The sequence below is a fragment of the Toxorhynchites rutilus genome, chromosome 1 (assembly GCF_029784135.1).
Source record: "Toxorhynchites rutilus septentrionalis strain SRP chromosome 1, ASM2978413v1, whole genome shotgun sequence".
Classification (NCBI taxonomy): Eukaryota; Metazoa; Arthropoda; class Insecta; order Diptera; family Culicidae; genus Toxorhynchites; species Toxorhynchites rutilus.
In genome coordinates, this window is record NC_073744.1 from 205,220,634 (window position 1) to 205,240,159 (window position 19,526).

Consider the following 19,526-nt stretch of genomic DNA (forward strand, 5'->3'; position numbering starts at 1 on the left):
TGTCTCAAAGTGAATCGGATAAACTTCCGTTAAACTAGTTTAGGTAGTATGGACACCACACTACAGCCGAATACTCCAACGTCCCACCAACATGCAATACAAAAGCTTCAGGTAATATACATCTTTGAACTCTTTCAGAAACGGAATATGAACCCGAGCTCAGAGGAGGCTTTTGACGGAGTGAACGCTTGGGCACGAAACCGCGCTGGGCCGCCGAAATGTAATGGACGATGTTTTGAAAAAATGTTTTCCGAGAATCATTAGCTCGAAAAGCCTGGGGGTAGTACTTAATGAAGCTATTTCTCTATAATGAAAGTTACGGCTTGCTCAGAAGAGCAAGTTCACCTCAGGGTTGGCTCTAAACCATGAGCAAAGTGGTTTTCCGATGTTACGGTTGTATGGAATAGTATTTTGATAAAAATAGACAATTCTCGTCTACAGCCTGAACCAACCAGACATTGTTCGTGTCTCAGTTATCGTTCTTCCAATACCGTTGTTGACTTTGTGTGTTTTATCAGTGGAAAGAGGAATATTATCACTGCGAACGATGTGACCCTTTGTCCGTTCATTGACATCGACGTACTAAAAAAAGTGATTCCTCCATGTGTATGAAAAAAGGACCAGATAAACATTTAAGCAAGCTTCTATGTACATCGGAGAACATTTCTTTTGGAGATGAGTCAGCTCACACTACAAAACAACTTCCAAAAAAGCGCGAACCCCACCTCTCAACCATTTAATACTCCTCGATTTCTCCTCGCATCACCCCTCAAATAATTCCATTCCAACAGAACCCTCGTCCAGAAGATACACATGTAACTGGCCCGTAGCTTGTTTTTGGAATAACTGGACAGATTTTTTTTGCCTGTGTTATAGTGATTTTCAACACTTTTGGCTGGTTCGTCACTTTTACTTCCATTTTTAGAAGATTTCGGGAGTGAGAATTGAACTGGTGATCTTGAGCGTGAGAGGTACGGATGTTGCCACTACGCCAGATCGCCTCCCAACTGGACAGACTTACTTCTGTATCTGAATTATCGAAAATAAGACCAAACAAACTGCGAGTTGTCTTGGCTGACCGGAAGCACGCAAACTTGACTGTTATTAACATACAGTTCAAGTTAGAGTATCGTGTCTACATCCCTTCTCATGATGTAGAGATTGTGAGAGTGGTCTGGTGCGAGGTGGGTCTGACGTGCAAACCTATAATGAGTGAAGGAACTGAGAAGTTCATAAAACTCTTCTCGAGGACTGTCAAAATCATAGACTTTCGTCAACTCGGTACTGTTCCCCATGAAGGGTAAAAATCAAAATTTGCGCCCTTCGACTTGTTTGGAGCTATCTTTCCTTGGTCTGCCTTCTAGGACTGCGTCATGGTATACGAACTGAGGCTGTCTGTGCGACTATTGGTCCCTAAACTCAAGACATGCCAGTTGACTCCCGGCCGAGATACCCATTTTTTTAGACAGATGACTCGAGAAGGTTGAGGAAAAAATGTTGCAAGATGTAGCTGGTCTTTCCTAACTGCTTGTTCATTTGAAATGTGTGCGAAATAAATCTGTAATACCCGCAATAGCTTCCATGTTCTTTCCTATAGGTTTTCACGTGTTATAAAAATGTACACAACACAGATGAAGTGCATTGAGTCGCTCGCATTTGTTCACACCCATAGTTACTCGACCGAAAGGCTTCTGGGAGGGGCAATAACCGTGACTTATAGTGCGAACAAAATTTTTGTTTTCTCTATTATAGTGACTTTCAACACATTTCGGCTGGTTCGTCACTTTTACATCTATTTTTGGAAGTTTGTCGGGAGTGAGAATTGCAGAGAATGATCTTCTGCGTGAGAGGTATGAATGTTACCACTACGCCAGATCGCCTCAACTACGAACAAATAGCCAGCAGAACTCCTCTAATGCTTTTGTTGCTGTTAGAGGGTTATCGGTCTTGACGAAAAACGGTGCAATTATGGTTGAAGAGCTGACTTAACCCTTTCAGGACCATAAGGTTACGGTACCTTATTAAATCAATTTAGCTATATGTTATGAATCAATAGGCACCCTAAAAACATAATTTATACTAAAAATTCAAAAAACTTTTACCTTTTTTTTTTTTAAATTTATGGCACAAATATGTCCCTATGGTTGCTATTATGTATTGCCAGTAAAAATAATAAAAAGGTACATTCCGAAATATTAAAATAAAAAAAATAATTTACAATGGTTACGTGAATATTTAATTAATCCATGATTTTTGCTTGGGACATCGGCGTCCCCGTGGTCGTGAAAGGGTTAACGAAGTATTGCCATTGAATCAAGTGTCCGTTTCGTCAACCGCACGACTTGATCGAGTGGGTTCAGGGCTTTCAACGCACTGTACACGTTATGTCCGGATGTGTTCTGTTCAGTAACTTGATCCGTTTTTTGGTTAGGCTCAAACATGCGAACGGTGATCCTATCAGGCCAATAGCTTGGATCTCCTACTATTCCAATTACGGCTTTGGCAACCTCAGCAACTTTGAAGGATATGAACAAGAGATATTCTTCACATCGCTACCATTCTGTGTCTGAGTGTGACAAGGGTAACGTAAAACCATCATGTTGTTGTAAGCCTAATTCTTTTTGCGGCCTTCAGGAAAGTGGTTATAGGTCTTGCTTTACCACCAAATGCTGTATGGACAACAGCAGAGTCGACGCGGAACTGATTTTTTTCATCTTGGTAGGCGTTATTATTGGCAATAGTTGAGCTGTCCAAAATTTCAGTTGACGTGGATTGGCTCTAAATTTTATTGCGCGATGAATTGTTGCACGTGGGACGAGATATAGTGGTTGTTTGACTGCAATTGTGAAGCTTAATGTTCCGTAAACTACTTGCCAAACCCGGCAAGTCACAACGATACTTTTAAATTTTACAAAAACAGCTCTCCCGTGCGGATCTTGGATTTTTGATAAAAATTTTTTTCGAGATGACACTAGATCTCGACGTTTCATGCAATTTGAAGACATTTGGCATCAAAAATTTATTTTCCAAAATCCCGATTTCCTTTACCTTGGGCGATTTTTCAGTTTTCAAAAAACTCAAACTTTGACCCCTGTGCGACACTAGTAAATGAAGTCCGATTGAGTTGATATTTTGCATAGGATAGTTTTTCGTGGGAATCAACATTTTTAACCAAGTTCGCTATGAAAATTCGAGGGTCACTTTTTTCCTATACATCCATTGACACTCTAATGTACACTAATACTCTTACAAAACCATTGCGGCTCATCGTCTCCATTGAGCCAACGCAGTGATTTTGGAACCGTACACAGCCGCCCCACTATGTGTGTTTTATCTCATTCACATATCCTTCTGGAGCCCCCGCAGAGAGCTGTCATTACAAATTCCGCACGGGAGAGCCGCCTAGTGTGTTTTTACGCTTATGTCGAGTCCTCGGGTATTCATAATTCATGTGTGGCCGCACCATGGCAACGAATAAATAAATGTGTTCTACTAAAAGTGTTGATATAATTTCAAGGTTGGCATGGTAACTAGTAAACAAATGACTACTAGATAAATTTTTGAACACAATTCAAGGTTGGTAAATATCAGGTGAGTATGAAGGGTAATATGTTTTGTATTGAGTCATTTTTTATACTTTCATTTATTTTCAGGTGACGATTGTGGATTCTTACTTAACACCGAGTTTCCATTGATTCAGGTAACGATGCATATTGGAGTAAGCCCTACGTAGGTATGATGAAAATCTGTACCGCACGTTCCGTCGTAGGTGATTAACCTGAGATCTCGTACGAACTAAGTGGGTATTCTTTCAGTTGTTAAAAAGCCTAAATCGGAGGGAAATTAAAAACCGGAAGCTGCTGCGATGACAAAACAATTATCGTTTCAAGCGGAACCTCAACCGCTCTGTCGTAAATGTCGCAAACAAGCTAAGAGTGTCGTCTATAGCCGTGTAGAAGGTAGTGATTCCAACCCACGACGATAAACAAAACACGATCCCAGAAGCTGCACACGAAGATGCTGGCGAAGTTCGTTTTCAATGACAGACTTCAAACAGCTCGAAATTCTTCCTGAGTGAGAGTTTCATACGTCAACGAGTGAACGAGTGCCTGGAAAAACTTCTGCTGTTTATTTTCTCAGAAACAACTCCAATTACTGAACAAAGGCCACGTAGTCGAATTCCAAAGGACGAGAACTCTCCCAATACACCAGAGCCCTAATGTCCGAGCTCTGGTGTATTGGTTCTGGTGTGGTCATCGTCAAGAGAAACCTTGAAGAAGACCCAAAAAAAAAAACTGTTAAAAGCGGCAAGCTTTTTACGTCAAACTGACATCATGGAGAAGTTGAAAGAAAGATTCGTTTTCAAAAAGTAAAAAAAATCCCTTTTGAAATAAACAAAATAAATTTACACACTTTCATGTTTGATCAAATTATGGTCGTGTCACCCTTTAGTAAAACCTTCAGATGGTCTACCTTACACTACTTTGGGGAAAGATAAGGTTTGAAATACTAACTCTGTAGCTAACAAATATCAGTAAAGCACGGGATACTTACGTTTATAACAACTCTCTCGCAAAAATCATGATCGTGCGGTATTGGTTCAAAATGAGTATGGCCTCCCCCAAAACCGTGCGCCGCCCCCCCTTCTTCATCCTGACTGCTCAACTTGGGTAGAGACCTGTGAAAAGAAAAAAAGGATAGAAAGATTTTGTTAGTTAACTCTTCACACCAACGTAGAAAAACGAAAAAAAATATTATCGTCATGCTCTCCAGGCCAGCTCCGGTGAGTATCATTTCCTGCTCGAATCGGAATCACCATTGTACGGCCGCGGTAACGCGGGAATATCGGGTGGGATCCGCGGAAAACCTTGGCCTTCTGTCAAATCACGCTAATGTGTGGCCACTGAATAATGGTTTTGGTGCGAGGTAAGCCTTGAGCAGATCGATTGCACTTCGAATTAATTTCAATTTAATTGGCTGAAAGCAGCTGCCAAATTTGTTTCACTTTGTTTCTTTTGTATCATCGGGTGCTATCAACTCGCGCTTTCATCGAGGAGTGCTTTAGTTTGTGGGCATATACAATCGTCCTTTTAGCAAAACTAACGCTTGTGGGTGGTGGTGTGAGGGAGTGATATTTGAAGGGTTGTTGGATTGCTACATTGAATACGCCGAGGAGTGCATTTTGTGCAGTTGTCGATCAAAGCCTTCAAGCGCCTTTGGCATCGACCACACGCCACGAGTTTGGTGCTACACTGAGCGAAATAAAAATAGCACCACTGCGTTTTTTTTGCGATTTCATTCAAAATTCCCTGTATAAATATCTGATTTTGCATCACAGCTTACTTTTGTCCTGTTTATCATATTTTACCAACATTATGATAGTTATTCTGTGGACTGTTTACATTTTATTTCAACATTTCCAAAAAATCAATGCGAAATATAAACAGCACCAACCTGTAATAAATTCCCTCTGGTCCTCATTTGACAGGTGTTTGTTATGATTTTCCAAATGGTCGAAGTTGTGCTCAAAGTGGGTTCGTTTGGTAGTGAAATCAAAGTTTTCCTATGTCATTTGGGCATCTTACGTTCGAGGAAAAGGTGAAAATCAAAGCCTACAGCGATGCAGGCCTCTAAAACAGAGAAATCAGTCGAAAGATTCATCGTGCACACACGACTGTTGGAAATTGCTTGAAAAACGGTGACAAAGGTGACCGCGTTGAGAAACCGGGAAAGAAAAGTAAGCCCTCGGCGATGGATATACGGAGAATTCCTAGAATTGCAGTGAACTAGAAAAGAACAGCATCTCAAATCCGTGCGGAATTGGAGCTTCCGGTTACTACACGTCGCGTTGAACAAGTTTTGTCCAGTAGTGAGAACTTGGAGTGGCGTAAAAGGCTCGGAAAACTCAACTTGACGGAACGCCATAAATTGAATCGCTTCGAATTCGCTACGAAGTACATTTCCGACGAATGGAACAACGTGCTCTTTTCGGATGGAAAAAAAAAGTTCAACATTGATGGACCAGATGGCTGGCAGTACTACTGGCACGATTTGCGCAAAGCTCCGGATGTTAAAATGAGCAAGAACTTTGGTGGAGGATCACTCATGGTTTGGGGTGCATTTTCCTGCGAAAGAAGATTGGCGTGGATAACGACAAAAAATGAGTCTGAAGATTACGTAGAAATAAGTTTGATTGAACATGGTGAGGCATTAATGGGCCATGAATTTGTTTTCCAGCAAGACAATACTGCAATCCACAACTAAAAACTGACAAAAGCGTGGTTTTCTGATAGAAGTATCAAAGTTCTTGTTTGGCCAGTCTGTTCTCCAGACATGAACCTCATCGAGAACCTTTGGTCTATACTCGCGCGCCGTGTTTACGGAAATGGCAAACAATTTCGCAACGTAAACATGCTCAAATGTCGAATTCGAGAGTGTTGGCAGCATGAAATCACGATTGATTGAATTTTTTCGAAACAATGGATTATAAACACATTACAGGCAAACCTTTTTTTGTGCGGGGGATAGGGACCGCATAAAAAAAATCGTGCAAAACTTCACCAGTAGCTTTAAAAAATCGTGTTCGGTACACATTTTAAAAAAAAACTTTTTTTGTGCGGGACCGCATAAAAAAAGTTTCCCCCAAGAAAATAACTCAAATCCACGCCGCTCACCGTTCAATTTCCGTTTGTTTCCCTGCTTTGCGACGGGACAGTTTGCCTTTTCGGTTGCGCGTTGCTGTTTTGTGCTTTTAGTTGCATGTCGAAACGTGTTGCTGTTAGAAATCATGCCATGCAAACACTTAGAAAAACTTAGAGCATTTAATGGGAGGAAGGGAATGATTTCAGAAGTGGATAACTGAAGCGCAAATATGCTTTTTTCGCACTGAAATGCATATAAACCATCGATAAAAACTAAATGGACGATAACTTTGTCAAATATGCTTCTTTTCATATACCGCACAAAAAAAACCGCACAAAAAAAATCGCACAAAAACAGGTTTTACTGTACTAAATACGCCTACTTGATGTAATTTGTCAAAAAAAATTGATTTTTGCAATAGAAAGAAATGGTGCTATTTTTATTTAGCATGCTTTTTTTAGCTTTCAGTGGCTAAAATGTAAATGATCCTACAAAATAAACTAAATTTATAGTGGATTGAATCCTAATGCTTTTTTAATCATGTTGGAAAGTATCTGCGAAATTGTGGTCAGTCCGACAGCTTTTAAAAAGGAAACAAACTAAGTGGTGCTATTTTTGTTTCGCTGAGTGTAGTATGCTACTTATTTGCAAGTAGTGGGAAACAGAACCAATTGCAAGCGTTGAATACAAAAATATGTTTCGTTTCTTGCCTCCCAAAGCTACTTGCTTCCGCGGGGAAACCTAATGAAAATTGATCTTAATATGAAACAACTCATGGCGTTCCGCTCGGTAACCAATAATAATGGAGATTACCATTAACAATATTTGTTGGCAGGGTGGCGTTTTGGGGTGAGTTTTGCGGGGTAGCGTGTTACTGAAAAAAGCGAAGGGTAAATCTAAATTTGAAACTCTTAACATTTTTTTATTGAAGTACAAAGCTGTTGCCTAATGACGACGGCGGTGTGGTGATACAAAGGAACTGGGGACTATTTTTCTGTGTCGCGCAATGTTGTGCTACGGACAGGGTTGTTAAATATGGCTGTTAACAATTGTGAAGTTTTTTCCGCCACAGATTGGCTGCTAGTGGGGCGGACTTATTCCATTTGATAGACATTTAATTGTATTTGCAAGAGTTTTTTTTTCGTCTGTTGTTTTGATATGACATCAGTTTCAGGTCGATAGCATGAGCTTTTGTAGATTATTTATTTTTGTTTTTAAACAGCTATTAATCTACTGAGAAGCATTGTATCGATGCACGGATTCTGTTCAAGGTATTTTGGAGGAATACATCGATCTCTTTATTCATCCCAAAGCTAGCGAAGTGTGAGTATATATATATATATATATTTGTGTGAAGTTCAAAACATTATTTAATATCCGTCGGATTGTCCGACTTGGGTCAAATATGCATCGTTTTGTTGTCAAATTTGATGCCATTCTGACAATAGCTTTATAATGCTTCTCTCAAACAAGTCTTGGTCCTTATTGGCGGAAAACCCAAACAATCGATTTTTAAATTCTTCTCTTGTTCTAATTTCTTAACACTCACAAAATTTTGCAATGCAACAAAAGGCTTGGTCCCAGATCCGTACTATAAAAAAAAGCCACACCGGGCCATATCCAGAGAGTACGTTGCTTGTTCAATCACATTTTTGTAATTTTTTTCTCTAAAATTCGTTCGCAATGATCGATCGATGAGCTGGTGCATTATCGTGGTGCAAAATCCAACTTCTATCCTACAAATCTGGCCGTTTGTGACGAATTTTCTCTCTCAAATTCCTCTAAACTCTTTATTGACCATCTGAAAGGAATTCCGACAACACCACATATTACTGACATAATTATAAGGCAAACATGGTCGAAATATTGAGCTCCCGGCCCCGTCAGGTTGACGCCATATGAGCCTTAATAAAAATATATATTTTGGATAAAAAAAACAGGAAGTGGGTTATATCTATGGTATAACCGCAAGGGTGACGTAGGACTATCGTTGATTTAGAGATCATTTGTTTGAAGTTGAGTCTGAATTCATTCTGAATGAATGAATATTTGGAGAACTTCGAAAACGAGAGCGTTACGTTGGAGCCACAAGGTTTTATGCATCCAATATTGGATACGGAAATATCCTACTGATGGGGAAGAATAATCTTCAGAAGCTATCCTGTTAATTGCGATTGATTGAAAAATCACAAAACCAAATGTATTTGGTCACAGTGTTTCATGGATAGAAAACATTAAAATAAACTCTTTCACATGAATGTAATTTTAAATTCCCAGAGGAACTGGCAGATTATTTTCAGTAACGATTAGATATTTCCACATTTTCCTCGATACTGGAAGCCCACCAGTGGTTAATGCCAACTCGATAACCACCTGTTAATAGCACTTGATTGAAACATATTTGGTCACAGTGTTACATGGATAGAAAACATTCAATTAAACTCTTTCACATGAATATATTTTGAAAATTCCCAAAGGAACCGGCAGATTATTTTCAGTAACGATTAGATATTTCCACATTTTCCTCGATACTGGAAGCCCACCAGTGGTTAATGCCAACTCGATAACCACCTGTTAATAGCACTTGATTGAAACATATTTGGTCACAGTGTTACATGGATAGAAAACATTCAATTAAACTCTTTCACATGAATATATTTTGAAAATTCCCAAAGGAACCGGCAGATTATTTTCAGTAACGATTAGATATTTCCACATTTTCCTCGATACTGGAAGCCCACCAGTGGTTAATGCCAACTCGATAACCACCTGTTAATAGCCGCGCGTGTATGTGTGTGTAGCGATGTCTTCCCAGGGAACCGTTTGTGGCATCACTCTCCTCCTGATAGATTCCCTTCTGGCCTAGGGTGCACAAACAGGCTCTTGGTGACACCGTTCATCCGCGCTTTCATGATAAATAAAGAGCTTCACCGCAACAGCGACAACATGCTCCAATCGCTGTTCAATTAGAACTGAGTGGATTTCCGAGCGCCGCTCGCTTATATACCGATTGGTGATTTCAATAGCCTGTTTTGAAAGCAATTTTAAGACTATTGAAACAAGTTTTTGGATCAAAAAGTAACAAGTATATAACGCGTAGACATTTTATCTTTCGAATGAAGTGTTTATCATACCATTTCGTTCAGTTGTTTAGGAGCTATTAACGCTCAAAATCTCGGTCTCCGGCGTAACGCTTTCGTTTTCGAAACTTTGATTTTACACCCCGGTATAGAAATGAAAGACGTAGTCCTACGTCAAAACACCACGAATATCGTAGAAAACAATCAACATTACCTTCACTTTAGATCGATTTTCTTGTGTTTTTGTGTCATACTCGTACACCCATGTCTAGTTGCCAGGAATTATGAGTTGGATGAACGTGGGATCAGAACTTTATCATTCGAGCAGGTCTTCAGCCACTACATTGCAAATTAAATTTTTGAAGAAAACAAGAAGTGGGTTATATCTATGGTATAACCGCAAGGGTGACGTAGGACTATCGTTGATTTAGAGATCATTTGTTTGAAGTTGAATCTAAATCCATTCTGAATGAATGAATAAATGAATATTTGGGGGACTTCGAAAACGAGAGCGTTACGTTGGAAGCTCAAGGTTTTATGCATCCAATATTGGATACAAAAAACCTTGTTCTGAAGAATAATCTTCAGAAGCCTTCCTGCTAACTGCACTTGATTGATAAATCACAAAACCAAATGTATGTGGTCGCAGTATTATATGGATATAAAACATTAAAATAAACTCGCATGAATGTATTTTTCAATTACCAGGGGAACTGGCAGATTATTTTTCAGCAACGATTAGATCTTTCCGGAATTTTCTCGATGCTGAATAGCATCCAAACGAAAATACTCCTTTCAGTTTGGCCTGCAAAAAACTTTTCTGAACTCTAATCCATCAAAATTGGAGCCCTGAAAAGGGCCGTTGATTATATGCTAAGCTAATATAGCACACTCTCCTTGGATTCGACGGGCCAGCTGAATGTCTTTGGGCTTGTTGTGACGCGTTTTGCGTGGATTGCACACAAATTGGTATCTTCGAATAGGCCTCTTGCAGCGTCATAACCGCGGAACTTTGGAAGCGCAAGTCGGTTTCGAAGTCCTGAGCAATTCCACGAACCAAATGCTGCAAAGGTAGCTTGCGGATCAGCAATTCGGTCGACTTCTGATAGCGACGAATTTCACGCAAAGTTCCCGGTCGGCCTTTGCTTTCGTTCATTTCTTACTCTACTCTCGCACCGTGAGCACTCGTTTCATCGGGACTAAGCAGACAGCTCGTTAATCTTTCGGTGGTAAGGCACCACGAAAGCAGCTCGGATAAGCGCACCAGCCGCAGGAAGCGCGAATAAGCCACATCGCTATCGACCGGGAACTTTGCGTGAAATTCGTTGCTATCAGAAGTCGACCGAATTGCTGATCCGCAAGCTACCTTTGCAGCATATGGATCGTGGAATTGCTCAGGACTTCAAAACCGACTTGCGCTTCCAAAGTTCCGCGGTTATGACACTGGAGGAGGCCTATTCGAAGATTCCAATTTGAGTGCTATCCATGCAAAACGCGTCACATCATGCCCAAGGCCATCTAGCTGGCCCATCGTATCCGAGGAGAGCGTGCTATATTAGCTTAGCATATAATCAACTGTCCTTTTCAGGGCTCCAAATTTGATGGTTTAGAGTTCAGAAAAGTTTTTACAGGCCGAGCTGAAAGGAGCATTTAGCGAAAATCGTGGTGTCGATGATAATTCGATACCGATAGGTGCCATGGATATGGATTTCATAATGAAGAATATGAAATATATGACATGATGTAGTGAATATATCCCCATATCGAAGAAATCTTTTTGATGAAACTGCATTATAAAATTATTTGTGTACGAATGCCGCAATCGATAGTGTTCTCTAATTTGCGCTGGTTAATTTCCTCGGAGGACTCGATTCCTCCTTTGAGCATCAATAATCTCTTTCTGGCAAAACGAAGTGGTATGAATCACATTTTTCGAAAGATAAAATGAAGATGTTTTCTGCCAATTTCCTTCAACCTCCAAACATCTCTTTCTCCCGTTTGTCGTTAGTGCGTTCGTTAATCCTTTCTCACAACACCCATTTCTCGTTTGAGAAATTGTCGAGTAAACATCGTTTGCCAGTGCGCGTAGAGCGGGAATTCCTTAAGATTCATTGCACCTCTAATAAATTGCCGAAAGCCGTGGTCTTCCTTTGATCGCACTTGATTGAAAAATCCAAAACGAAATGTATTTGGTCACAGCATTATATGAGTAGGAAGCAAATAATCGCTAGAAAATTACATGATTTTCGCGATGTGAAACATTATCCGTTTTTCATGTTATGCATCCAATATTGGATACGAAACTTTTCTACTGATGGGGAAAAATAATATTCAGAAGCTTTCCTGTTAATTGAGATTGATTGAAAAATCACAAAACCAAATGTATTTGGTTGCAGTGTTGTATGCATAGAAAACATTAAAATAAACTCTTTCGCTAATGAATGTATTTTTCAATTCCCAGGGGAACTGGTAGATTATTTTTCAGCAACGATTATAACAACGAGGGTTCCGCGCCTGTATGTGTGTGTGGCGGCTGCTCCGATGTTTCAACCGGAACCGTGGCATCACTCTTCTCCTGATGGATTCACTTCTGGCCTTAGGTGCACAAACAGGCTCTTGGTGACACCGTTCATCAGCGCTTTCATGATAAACGAAATTAGATTCACAACAACAGCGACAACATGTTCCAATCGCTGTTCAATCCTAACTGAGTGGATGTACGAGCGGCGCTCGCTTATATACCGATATGTGATTTCAATAGCCTGTTTTGAAAGCAATTTTAAGACTATTGAAACAAGTTTTTGGATGAAAAAGTAACAAGTATATGACGCGTAGACATTTTATCTTTCGAATGAAGTGTTTATCATACCATTTCGTTCAGTTGTTTAGGAGCTATTAACGCTCAAAATCTCGGTCTCCGGCGTAACGTTTTCGTTTTCGAAACTTTGATTTTACACCCCGGTATAGAAATGAAAGACGTAGTCCTACGTCAAAATTGAGTTCTTTTGGTACGAGTCGTGCTGCGTCTTTTCTCATGCCCGAAACATCTACCAAAATATGACGAACGGTCTCTTGAGAGATGTTTAATCCGTGGGCTAGTTCTCTCAGAGTAAATGACGCTTTCCGAACACCATTCCTTCTATTTTGTTGACGTTTTCATTAGTTGAAGAGGTGAATACTAATAGAGGTTGACGTGTCAAATCGATTATCGTTTCAGCACAAGAAGTTTTGATAGAACTATCAATATCAAAAATCACCGAGTAAAATGAAGTTAACTTGTGCTCACTGACGCGTTAACAAGCTAAATTGCAGATCGCGTTTAAAATTGACATTAAGACTATTCACAGTATTACCAACTTGAAAAAAAATTTGAAAAATGTACAGCAGGAAGATTTAAAATAACAAATTTCCGGTATATACTTGACACAATATTTTACCATGATTCTATTCTTTTCTCATTTGAGTATAACGGAACAAAATTAGCAATGCCATATGTATATAAAATTGTGTTTTTCTTTCTTGCTTGCATTAAAAATGCTTTTGGAAGTTCATTTACCTCTAGCATTAGAAAGGCCATGTAGAAAACATGAGGTGAATATTAAGCCTTAAGAGAGGCTGTCGAATACTCGATGATGGCAAAAATGGGGCAACACTGATGATGTGCCTGCATCTTGAAAAAAACCAATTACACTCTTAAGACACAGCTGCATTTTTAACATATGATTATGAAATTATTTTATTCAATTCACTTTTCAAATTTCATCATCATCACGTCACAATTCACAATTCAATTCACGAATTTAAAAAAAATCTCGTAGCCCTTGAGCACCATTTTGAAAACATTAAAATTAACTCTCAGTTTATATAAAGAATAACATAAAGAATGTTGACTGATCGCTATCAAAAGTGATACACTAACAGAAATGATTATGATGTACTATGATGATTCAGCATTAGAGTGATTTTAAATTTGTCTTTCAAATGCCTTTTATATCATCTTTAATACTCTCGCCCGGTGCGATGTATATTGAACGTTCATAAAGGGGTACCGATCCTACGTTAAAAAGAAAGGTGTAGAACCAATTTTATCTCGAGCCTTCGGACGCATTTGGTTCGGAGAAAAGATACATGACACTGAACACAAACTCATTAAAAAAATTAAAATAATTCAACGAATAGTACTCACGCCGTAAATCGAAAGGCAGTTTCGGAAACCCCAATGAATTCTGTCGAAAGTTAAGATTTTCTAAAGCACTACAAAAAATTTTGGAATTACATTTTTCTCAGAAAATTTACTGTAATTATTCAAGTTGTGTAATAAGTTCCAATGTTAACAAAAAATTGTAAGCTCTGTAACCCCGCTTAATGTTTAGCCATTCCAATAAAAGTTTTGAGTGAATTAGAGGAGCATTTAATCGCAAACTGCACCAGAAGCAGTCCTGAGTGAACAATGCGATCTTGAGCACCACTCTCTAATATTGTCTAAGATCATCAAATCGGGTTGAAAATCATTCGAGAGGATAACATTAACAAATACGATATTCCGGTTACATAAATCGGAAAACAATTGCAGAAAACTAACTCTTTGGAGATCCACTTATTGTTAAATAGTTGGGGAACGAAGATTCCACGCGTATTATAAGGTTGATCCTGAACCGAGCCTCTAAATTGTCAAGGCTATTGCATAAATCACCATTTCTATCAGTTGGACAAAGTGGAAGTAGTTTTTCGTCATATTTAAATATTGAAAAATGGTGACAAATGGGGGGAGGGGAGTCGGTTTAGGAAAAAGGAAAGGAGAGAGGTGTAGGTTTAAGAAACATTAGAAAAAACCCCAAAAGAAACATGCGTGACACTTACACAAGTTTCATTTCAAAAATAAGGTTTGGTTCAGTTAAAATCCGGATGCACTATTCATTTCATAGCAGCGGTCATAGTAGGCGTATCTGTTTTTTTGACAGCCAGCTGCATCTTTCGATGAGAAAAAATTCACGTTAATTCGTTTTGTTTTGAAAAAGCTGTGCCGGATGGAAGCCGAATGAAGAAATTCAATTTTAGACATTCACATTAAAAATCCGGCGTGGTCAGGTAAAAAAGGGAGATTCTACAAAAGGCTAAATCGACCGTATATGATGTGCATTTCCGTGAACGTACAACTTTTGTTCGGATGAATCAGAGAACGCGTCGCAGTAGAACTTACGATCGGGAGCTCAAGTTGAAGGTATTGAAAATAATTAAGGTAAGTCCGGGACTCTCGAACTACGACATCGCCAAAAAACACAACTCTAACTAAAGTAACATTCGTACAATTCGTATGCGAAAAGGTTATCGTGACTGCCATATCTATAAGCAACCTAAACGGACGCCGAAGCGAAATCTGGTGGCCAGAAGACGCCCTGGAAAGTTGCACAACAAGGTTTGGCGAAATATGCATGCTGACGGATGACGAAATGTACGGTAAGAAGGATTTTGAACAGCTCCCAGGCCGGAAATTCTATAAGGTCACTGTTAGTGGAGATATCCCCAGCAAATTTAGGTTCATTTTCGTTGATAAATTTGCCATGAAGTTCTTGATTTGGCAAGGAATATGCAGCTGTGAACAAAAAACCAAGGTTCTCGTACGAACAAGACAGTGAACTAAAATGGCCGCTGAGGTGTACTAACAGAGAGTCCAAACTTTGATGGAGGGTATCCAAAGAAAAATACGAAAGGTCATCAAAGCTGTAACAGAATAATTTTTCAATATTTTTTCCTGAATAGAACCACTATCTGTATGTTGATGTAAACAATGTTTTGTACCTTCAACTAATCCCGAGATACAACTGGTTTCGTGACTATTTCCAAAAAGTAAAGAAAAGTAGCTTTTTACACTGACTTCAGTAATGCATTTGACCGCATCGACATTCCATTACTGCTCTTCAAATTGCAGAAAATTGGAATGGAACAAGGACTCTTGAACTGGCTAAATTCTTATCTAACAAATCGTGAACAAATTGTTTATTCTCTCTCAAATCCAGTAAAAGTAATTTCGGGAGTCCCAAAAGGGTCTCATCTTGGTCCTCTTTTTATTTTGTACGTTAATGACATCTCCTTCGTTCTCAATCGAATAAATGTACTTGTGTATGCAGACGACATGAAGCTTTTTGCGGAAATTGGTAATGAAAATGCCATCGAAGCATTCCAAAACGAAATACATGTGTTCCATACTTGGTGTAATAAAAATCTACTAAAACTGAATGTAAAAAATGCAACTCCATTACATTTAGCAGCAAAAATCATGTACCAAATATTGTAATACGTCTTGGAAACCAAAATGTAGAAAAATGTGAAATAGTTAGAAATCTAGGCGTCGTCCTGGGTTGTAAACTCACATTCATTAAACACTACAACTCTGTAATTAATAAGGCAAACAGTGTGTTAACATTTGTCAAACGCTTCTCACATATGGTCGTACATGAAGAACGCATTGAGTCAGTCCAGAAACAGTTTCTCTTATTTGCACTCCGTAAGTTAAACTGGACCTCATTTCCACTTCCTTCATATGAAGCACGCTGCATGCTCATAAACATCCAAGCACTAGAAGAACGCCGTAAATTTGCATTGCTTTCTTTTGTTAATGATCTAATTTCGCAACGAGTACAATCAGCTGAATTACGAGAAAAATTAAATTTCTATGTGCCGAGGCGTCAATTGTTTCTAACCAAAACATCCGGAACAAATTATGCAAACAACGCCCCTATCAATCGCATGTTGCGTATAATGCTTCCTTTACAATGCCGGCTTTTAATCGCATGCGATATACTCACTCGCGATATTTTTCAGTGCAGCCCTTTACAATGGTTAGCGATATCGCGCGATAATAAGTCATAATCTGTCTGTCAAACCTGCATCCCTCTGATCATACAGCGATTATTTGTTATGGACAAAGTTGTACTAGAGTGGTGGAACAAAATCATATCGCTAGAAATGTGAATGCAAGTATAAAATGCCAGATAATTAATAATTAAAAAACCAACAAATTCAATCGAATATTAACAAAAATGTGTAAAAATAATTATGATTATACAGCAATACGCTTGCAACAGGTGATCGATGCAGCTCTAACTTTATGAAGCGTTTCATATGAACATTTTTTTCGATATATCGTTCCATCCATCAAGTATATTTTGTTCCACCTGTCTGATGTATGTAGTGTCTCCTTTCAAAGCAACGCGATTTTCGCAGCCAAAGCTTGGAGAGTTCTATCTTTTTTCGCACTGTCATAGGTGATTTCGCGCTTTGCCCTGATTGGTTGACGAATAAAAATCGCTATTGAAGAAAAAAAAATCGCGCTCATTGTAGATGATTGTAAATCCGGCATAACCAATCAGCACTGCGAATTAATTGACACAAACAGCTTAAAAAACTTGTACCATGGGAACTATATTTAACTTAAGAAAACATTGTAACAATAATATATAAGTATGTAGTCTACATTTGTTTGACGAAAAATGAATAAATAAATAAATAAGTGAATGAAATAAGCTTTAGTTGGCATAATAATGTAATATTTTTCCAAAGAAGTTTAGCTCATTGGCTTTAATTTGATATATCGATCATCTCTCGTATAGTAGTTCAAAAGTTAACGTAAAAAATGAATGTTATGGTTTTTGAGAATAGGAAAAAAAGGAAAAAAAATATTCCGAACTATCGGTAAACTTCGAAAAACCATAACTTAAAAAAGAAAAAAAAACACATGTCTGATTTTGAGATATTTTTTGTAAAAAATCCTCAGTTTTCTAGGAAAAAAAACTATGGATGGGTTATACCTATGATATAACCGCAACGTTGACGTAGGACTGCCGTTGGCTTAGTAATCAATTGTATTTCTTCAATCAGCAATAGTCCCACCTCATTGGGTACGATATCGCCGCTGCGCAGAGCTATATTTTGTGTATATTGATTAAATTATTGATTAAACTAGGGAACGAATGAAACAATTTACGAATTCAATTTTAAACAAATCCCAATTTAGGTCAGTTCATGCATTATGCAAGTAGTTATCGCAGCAAATAGTTATCAACATTATGCCTGATCATCAAACGGTATGCGCAGAAGTTCAGTGAGCTGGCGACATGAAGAGATATCTTCCAATGCAGTCTTGAATAGTCGAGCCAAAGCGTTGCATTTGTACCCGCTTTTGTAGACCGTGATAGCAAAACGAATTCCGGAGTATAAAAGTGCTTGGGGTTATAGAAGTATCGCCGACTTGAATGTATCTGCAATGCTTATTTTCCCAACTTGTTGGTTTCGGAATCTGTATTAGGAAAACACATTCCGGTTTGCAAAAATGCAAGCGAGTACAAAAGTTCTCACTGCTTGCATCTAATTTGTTATGCCGATTCCCTCAGGCTTCATGGTTTTGAAGTCTGCATTAGAGAAACATTCCCATTTGCAAAAAACGCAAACGAGTACAAAAGCTCCCGCTGCTTGCATCTAGTGATCCCCGATAATCGTTCGATTAATCGATTAATCGAATACTTCATACAGAAATCGATTATTAATCGAACGAATACTGCGCAACCAATAATCGAAGCGAACGAATACTTTACGTCGATTAATTGATCCAAACCCAGAGAAAGAAAAAGTACGGTCGCTGCAGTTTTATCCTGCAAATCAATCATTATCTTTGACGCTCCCCTAAACTCGTAAACGAAGCTCAATGCCGTCAACGCAAACCGAGCTTCGTTTTCGAGTTTAGAAGAACGTAAAATATAATAATTGATTTCCGGCAAAATGAACACTTTTGACGTGGGACTACGTCTAACCGGAATATATGGGGGGTAAAATGAAAACATAAACACTGAACATGCAGGAAAAAATGCAAGATTTCTAATGCTTATAACTCGAACATTTTCTACTGGATCGGAAAGATGTTTGCATCAATTGATACGTAATATTTCTACGTTTCTATCGCAATTAATAAAAATGTAATTTTTCATTAGATAAATAATTGAATAACTGTAAAATGTTAAGCGTTATTTAAACACCTTAACTGCCTCGTTTCGATTGGCCTGCTTTACGGTTTCCCCAACACAGACTTCAAAACCAAGCAGCCTTGGGGAAATCGGAATTGCAAATACACGAAAGTAGGGGGACTTTTGTTCTCTCCGAAATGTGTTCCCTAACACAGACTTCAAAACCAAGTAGCGTTGGAGAAATCGACATTCCAAATAGTGATCTCTGATTTTTTAAATTAATCGTTCATCAGCTAATCGCATACTTTTCAGCAGTTTGCTATTCGATACGATTAATCGTCCCAAATAATCGATTAATCGATTAATTTTCACAATGAGAGAAATAATTAGTTAGACTAATATTTCTCATTTGCTAGAAAGCCATCTGGAATCAAAAAAGTGTTCATTTCGCCTGAAAATCAATTATCATCTTCTACGCTCCCCCAAACTCGCAAAAGAAGCTCAATTCGTATTGACTGCATTGAGTTTCGTTTACGAGTCTAGGGGAGCACCAAAGATAATGATTGAATTTCAGGATAAAACTGCGTTTTTTTCTGTGGGTTTGGAACGATTAATCGACGTAAATTAATCGTTCGCTTCGATTATTGGTTGCGCAGTATTCGTTCGATTAATAATCGATTTCTTTAGGAAGTATTCGATTAATCGATTAATCGAACGATTATCGGGGATCACTAATTGCAAATACATGAAAGTAGGGGGAGTTTTTGTTCCCACCAAAATGTGTTTCCCTAACACAGACTTCAAATCGAAAGACATGGGGAAGTTGACATTGCAAATTCATGCAAGT

The 19,526-nt window shown here is 38.6% G+C and overlaps 1 protein-coding gene across 7 annotated transcripts in view; it reads right to left on the reverse strand.

Moving 5' to 3' along the window:
• Nucleotides 1-19,526, reverse strand: part of LOC129764398 (potassium voltage-gated channel protein Shaker) — a 279,084-nt gene that overhangs the window by 55,609 nt on the left and 203,949 nt on the right. For all 7 annotated transcript variants that reach the window (XM_055763439.1, XM_055763475.1, XM_055763460.1 and 4 more), the window contains exon 2: nucleotides 4,555-4,678. In XM_055763439.1, coding sequence (XP_055619414.1) covers nucleotides 4,555-4,678 — 124 coding nt within the window. The remainder of the gene's footprint in view (nucleotides 1-4,554; nucleotides 4,679-19,526) is intronic.